Raw genomic sequence first — 6,494 nt, 5'->3', positions numbered from 1 at the left:
GGTATCTAACTTGGAGTTTTTATCTGCTATATCAAAAACCTGCTTTGAAGATGCCTTTACTGTTATTTTTTACTGTCCCCCAAGAAGCGCGTCGGCAGCCTCCGGAATGCTTCTTTCACAACTTCGCCCGTCTTTGAAAGACTTCATGTGTTTCGCAAGACGCTGACTGACATGGATTGAGGATTGCTATGGTAGCAGCCTTGCTCTTGTTGTTTGGGGCCTGGTTGAAAATCGGAATCTGCTTGTTGACCATTTTAGCTGCTCCTTTCAGTCCTCACCTTCTTGGGAGCGTAGGGCAGAATTAGAGGGAATTCCGTCTTTCCCGTAGCGTCGACCATTTTGTGCACTGTTATTGAAATGCGCCCCTTCCTTAATTAACCCGTTCTCGTAAAGCCACGCTCGCATTGCGGAATGATCACTCCATGTTGACACGGACAAACGGCTCAGGCAAATTCCAGTTGCCCTGCCCACCAGCACGCCCCGACACATGGGGTCACGCCGGCCAATCACAAAGGCTTGATGCGTTCGAGTGCATTATTCTGGCACAGGAAGATTTATGTTATAGGACATAACGATAAACCAGAATATTGTTGTTCTATTTTTAGACACATCTCGCGATCGACTGCGCGAATCTCCCCTCGAATCGATCTACCGGTTGGGGCACCCCTGCCTTATATTATGCTACATATTCTATATAACATCAATATTGTTATTAACTTTAAACCAAAGTCATTTAAATTAGCTCGGGCAAGGACTTTCCAGGGTAGAAATGCTGCTGCCGGCACTACTGACTGGAAGTATTGCTGATATCTATGTCTACCAGTATCCTCTTAAAATTCTCTGTCCACAATTATCAGTCTCAGGAAGAAAGGTGTTTTAACGCTGATTTCAAAATAGCCAAGAAAAACATGCATTCCTTGTTTCTCAGGAGGGGACAGTTGATAGAGGATTACTCAAAAAGTACACAGTAAGTACTTCATAGTACTTGTGTGAGTGTTTCCACTACTAGCCTACTGAGTTCCAACAGTGTCCAATCTCACGAAGGACTAATGGCAGAAAAAATGAATAACAAACTCGAGAGACGGCTGAGGTGACCGCAGTGCAGAATCGCTGTATAGTTGAAATCTCCTAACAATGTGGTCCATTTTAGACATAGGCCTGTTATATTTACATCCTTAATAACATTCATTTTCTGGGCTCAATATGTTTCTTGGCCGTTTTTAGTTGTGAAAAACAATGGACCGTAGATACAACGGCTTGAACCGTCCTCATCTGCGCTCTTATTTTGTAAGGTGACTTCCGGTAGCAGAATAGGAAAAAACTGTAGTTTTTTTTGTTTTCTGTTTCTAGTGATTTTAATTTTGTTTTGAGAAGTAGAAAAATGAAAATCATCCCGTTTTTAAGTTTAGTAAATCCCTTTTGGGATGATAAAAAAACGCCTTGTATTTAAATTTTAGATTTTTCATTTTTAAAACGAAATCAAATATCCAGTCTTTTTTGTTTTTGAATATCCATTTCTGAAAGAAATCCAATGACCAAAACAAACACTTGACCCAAAACGTACACGGAGCCCGTAGGATACAATCACTTTCGTGAGTTTCGTCTGCGCTCTTATTTTGTAAGGTAACTTCCGGTAGCAGAATATGAAAAAACTGTAGTTTTTTTGTTGTCTGTTTTCTAGTGATTTTATTTTTTGTTTTGAGAAGTAGAACATGAAAATCATCCAGTTTTTTAAGTTTAGTAAATCCCTTTTTGACCATGATAAAGAAAAACGCCTTGTATTACAATTTTGGTTTTTCAATTTAAAAAAACGAAAATTAAATATCCAGTAGTTTTTTGTTTTTGAATATCCATTTATGAAAAGAAAATCCAATGACCAAAACATACACTGACCCACTATGTTGATGACGAGTGGGTATTGCAAAACCATGTTCTGCAGACCAGAGTGTTCAACGAGGCCCACACAGGAAATAATCTAGCAGTGTTACTGCAAGAAGTTTGCCGTGAGTGGAAGATTGAAGAAAAGAATCCAGCGTTGGTCACATATAATGCTAGAAACATGATACTGGCTTGAGTTGGTGCACAGATGGAGCCACATGTGCGATGCATCACGCACACAAACTAAACCTGGCCTCCCAAAAAGCCCTGAAGGTGGACAGGGTGTCATAGCTTCTGGTGAAAATGAGGAAGGTGGTGACTTATTTCCACAAAAGCCCAAAAGCAACTGAAGCTCTCCGTGAAATGCAGATCCAGTTGCACCTACCTCACCACAAGCTAGTGCATGATGTTTCCACAAGGTGGAACAGTTCCCTGGACATGTTGGAGCGTTTTTGGGAACAGCAGCCTGCTGTGTTGAACACCCTGCTGTCAAAGAAGATAAGGAGGGGAGAAGCCATGGCCAGCCTGACAGAGGATAACATGACATTAATCCCAGAGGTCATCAAATTGATGTCCTCCCTGAAAGTAGCAACTCCACTCCTCAGTGAGGAAAAAAACTCCACCATCTCAAGATCTCCCCAATCCAGACCAAACTGCGGAGGCAGTTCCAGCCAGATGAGAGCGATCATATGGTCATTTCCCAGATGAAGGAGCGATTCAGACTGGACTTTGATGGTCGCTACACATATCTCCAAGACCTCCTCCACTACGCCTCAGCACTGGATCCCCGCTTCAAAGACCTGGCTTTCCTGGATGACAATGAAACTAAGGACATGATATTCATGAGGATAACAGCAGAGGTGGTGAAGATGGATGGACAGGTAAGAATATACTACTCAATATAATGTAGCTAGTGTCTGTCTCACTTTCACTGTTATTTACCTGTGGCTTACTTAACTGATGCTTACTTGTTTAGTTTAATAGCTAATCTGTGCTGATTATTGTCAGGCAGGGGATGGTGATACACTTAATGAGGACCAGGCAGCTGAAACAGAAGGTGACAGGAGCCCCCACAGAGAGGAAGAAGAGACAGGTTTGTTTTGATAGGAACTGTGCCAAAAGTTATAAAAGTGTATTGATTTGAAAATGGGTGTATACTATAGTATTGTATGTCATCATTTTTGTAATCTAAATCTAAAAATCTTCTCTTCTCTTCTTTTCCACTCCCTAGATGATGTCCCTCCCATGAAGAAGATGGCCTTGGACCAGATGTTCGGTGATTTCCTCCCTGCAAGATCACCAGTAAAGACCACAAAGGAGAGAGCTAAGGAGGAAATCTTAAAGTACAGGGAGAGGGATGCTTTAGGTTTGAGTGGTGATGTGTTGCAGTGGTGGAAAAAACAAGTGGATCTTCCACTGCTCTCAACATTGGCAAAGAGCTACCTGTCCATCCCTGCAACAAGTGTACCCTCTGAACGAGTGTTTAGTACAGCCGGTGACATAGTGACAGCTTGCTTCATCCTGATCATGTTGATCAACTTATATTCCTTAAGAAAAACCTACAAGCTAGACATATTAGTTAAGCTCAGTGAGGTGTTATGTCAGTGAGAGTGGTTTTTATTTTTACAGCAGCCTGTGACTGCCAATAATAGTTTAAATGTTATTAAGACCAATTTTTGAAAGGTTATTTGTATTCTTTATATGTTAATAATATAAAAACCGCTGCTTTCTGCTCACTGGTGAGTTAGCCTACTGAATGAGTGTCATGTGCATCAGTCTGGCAGTTGTATGGCCATTGCTATATGGTAATTGTTTTTTGCACATTGTTAATGCTGGTCAATAAGGAATAAAGCAAAATCCTCTGTTGTACCATGTTGAATTGTATCATTATTTTGCACCGTGTTGAATCGCATCATATCGCCCCGTATCGCATAATGTTGAATCAAATCGTATCGAACTGTATCGCAACAGGGGTGAATCGTATCGTATCGCATCGCCTGGTGTTTCAAATGTATCGTTAATGTATCGTATCGTGGCAACGTATCGGCATCGGCCTCAGTGATGGAGATGCCCATCCCTACTGTAAACTCATCTAGAGACTCTGCACCGTGCTCTGATGCTGTTGCTTTATGCTTTACGAACGTGGACAACAGAGAAACATATTCTTCATGACCAAAGTTGGAATTGAAATAAAAAAGGAAAGTGAAACTTATGCTCGTCACCCTCTCCCTCCGGTCCGCATTAATACAAGTGATCCCAATACGTATGATTGTATGAAAATATCTTAAAATCAATACAAATGTATTTATTATAAATGTTAGTCCTTAACATCTATCATGTCAGGACCTCGACACAAACTGATGAACCCAAATGCACGACCCAGAGACAAAGTCTTGAATATAAAAATTTTTATATTTATTTATACAGTTCAGGTAATCCCTCTGAACAGAGTTGGTGGTGGAAATAACAAAAGGCGCTCACAAGGAGGAAAAAACTAGCGTAACAAAAAGATAATTAAATCATTTATTAGACATGTGGAGTTACTTTTAATAGTTTGATTCATATTTCTCCTCAAACGATTCACTTTATCAAGAAAATAATCATTCAAATAATTAGCAATTTGGACTGGTTTAGTCAATGTCCCTTCCACCTCAAGATATGTTGAGGTGGATATCGGCTTACGGCCCATCATGCCATTTACTAAACTCCACAGCTTTTTCTTATCATCCTTTATATCTTTAATTTTATTTCCATAATACAATTGTTTTTATTTATTTATTATTTAATGCTGTAACATAATTCCTTAACCTTCTATACATGTCCATCTGACTCATAACTTGATGAGAGAGCTACATGTTTTGCATCATCTCTTCATTAGATCTCTTAATTAATAATTTATTTATGCTGTATTTGTTCTTAAATGTCTTTTGCTTTTAATCTGTAAAGCACTTTGAATCGCCACGCACTGAAAAGTGCTATATAAATAAAATTGCCTTGCCTTGCCTTGCCTTAATTCCTCATCTAACCAGGGTGCTCTAAAGTTCCTTACTGTCTGTTTTCTAAGTGGAGCCTGTTTATCAATCACCTGCATAAATAACAAATTAAATACATCAAGAGCATCATCTGGATCGACTTTCTCAAAAACATGTTTCCAACATATTGTATCTTTTGAACATCCTGTATAAATGACTCTTCACAAAAAATATGTAATTGATCTCCTCACAACAACTTTTGGTCCAGCTTTTGGCACCTTTGTCTTTCTCACGATAATGATTAAATTATGATCAATACATATACTGGAATTGATATTGCCTGTGAACATAAATGGCAACATTTTGTGAATATATGATCAATACAAGTTGTACTTTTTGACCCATCTTTCTTTATGCATATCCGAGTAGGTTTAGTCACCATTTGTACCAAGTTACATTGTAGTTATTGTCTGCAGCTTGTTTTTAAGGGCACAGTGCAACATATTCCAGTCAATGTTTAAATCTCCGATAAAATAAATCTCTCTGTCAAGATCGCAAACTTTATCTAACATTTCACATAATTTGTCTAAATAAGTTAGGTTTGCATTTGGAGGTCTGTAACAACATCCTACCAACAAAGGTTTCAAGTGTGGTAAATGAATTTGCAACCGAAGTACTTCAATATCAGCAGACATCGAATCCTATCTCACTTTAGCTGGTATTTGCTTTTGAATGTATACTGCCACCCCACCTCCATATGCATTCCTTTCTAAATATACTGTATCCATCAATGTCCACTGCAGCGTCATTAAAGTGGTCATCTAAGTGAGTTTCAGATATTGCTAACAAATGAATAACACATGATAATATGTCCTCTATCTCAGACACTTTATTTCTTAGACTACAAATATTTATATGAGCCAATTTGAACCCTTTACTTGGTAACTTATTTGACATTAAGATGGCAATTTAAATGTTATCTCTTTTCCACTTCCTTTCAAATTGAGAGCTGAAGTAAAACATACATGTAACACAATTTCAACCTCACACACCATCACATACATAACCCAACATTTAACTGCACATAGATTGCTATACATGTGCATACTCACTCGCTCAATTAGACGAGCCTCCCGGTAGCTCCCAAACCTTTTTAAATAATAGTCATTGTATGAAATAGATACATGGTAATGTCTCACAAAACCAGATCTAATTATTAAATCAAAATGACACTTTAGGAGAAATTAACAACAATAGAGCCCAGTTAAAATTGGTCTCTATTCAAAATCTAATAAACCTAATCTTATAATCGAAGTTGAAGAAGTAAGTAACATTCAGCTCATGTCTGAGGTTTTGGTTGTTAAAGATTGACAAACATAGAAACACCTTCATGAACAACACTGTGATCCCTGCGTGTGCATCTTATTTTGAATGCAGAATAAAATAAATGACACATACCATTGTCATGTTTTGTAAGGCATCAGTGTTCTCTTCCTGGTTTTTTTCAGTCAAGCCAGCAACAGAGCCGTCACTCTGGAAGAAACAGCATGTAGTCATGTAATACTGCAGGATAAGTCTGTAACAAACAATTAAAGTACACTTTACTGTAGCCTACTTAATCATGCCAGATGGAAGGATTCTCCC

General features: G+C 38.6%; 1 protein-coding gene across 1 annotated transcript; it reads left to right on the top strand.

The window, feature by feature from the left end:
- Positions 1-1,873: 1,873 nt before the first annotated feature.
- LOC104941778 (zinc finger BED domain-containing protein 4-like) lies at positions 1,874-3,687 on the top strand. The gene is made up of 3 exons (XM_010766914.1): positions 1,874-2,759; positions 2,887-2,971; positions 3,110-3,687. The coding sequence occupies exons 1-3, from the start codon at positions 2,568-2,570 to the stop codon at positions 3,484-3,486; spliced, it is 654 nt and encodes a 217-aa protein (XP_010765216.1). The 5' UTR covers positions 1,874-2,567; the 3' UTR covers positions 3,487-3,687.
- The last annotated feature ends 2,807 nt before the right edge of the window (positions 3,688-6,494 follow it).

This window comes from Notothenia coriiceps, unplaced genomic scaffold (assembly GCF_000735185.1).
Source record: "Notothenia coriiceps isolate Sejong01 unplaced genomic scaffold, NC01 NC01_scaffold00003877, whole genome shotgun sequence".
Taxonomy (NCBI): Eukaryota; Metazoa; Chordata; class Actinopteri; order Perciformes; family Nototheniidae; genus Notothenia; species Notothenia coriiceps.
Note: the sequence above shows the minus strand (reverse complement) of the source record. Positions and strands in the feature narration are given on the sequence as shown.

Bases quoted from the DNA above. Each gene is read 5' to 3' on its own strand.
- LOC104941778 (XM_010766914.1), top strand. From the start codon at position 2,568: ATGGTCATTTCCCAGATGAAGGAGCGATTCAGACTGGACTTTGATGGT. The intron at 2,760-2,886 runs GTAAGAATATAC...GATTATTGTCAG, and splicing joins TGGTGAAGATGGATGGACAG to GCAGGGGATGGTGATACACT. The intron at 2,972-3,109 runs GTTTGTTTTGAT...TCCACTCCCTAG, and splicing joins CAGAGAGGAAGAAGAGACAG to ATGATGTCCCTCCCATGAAG.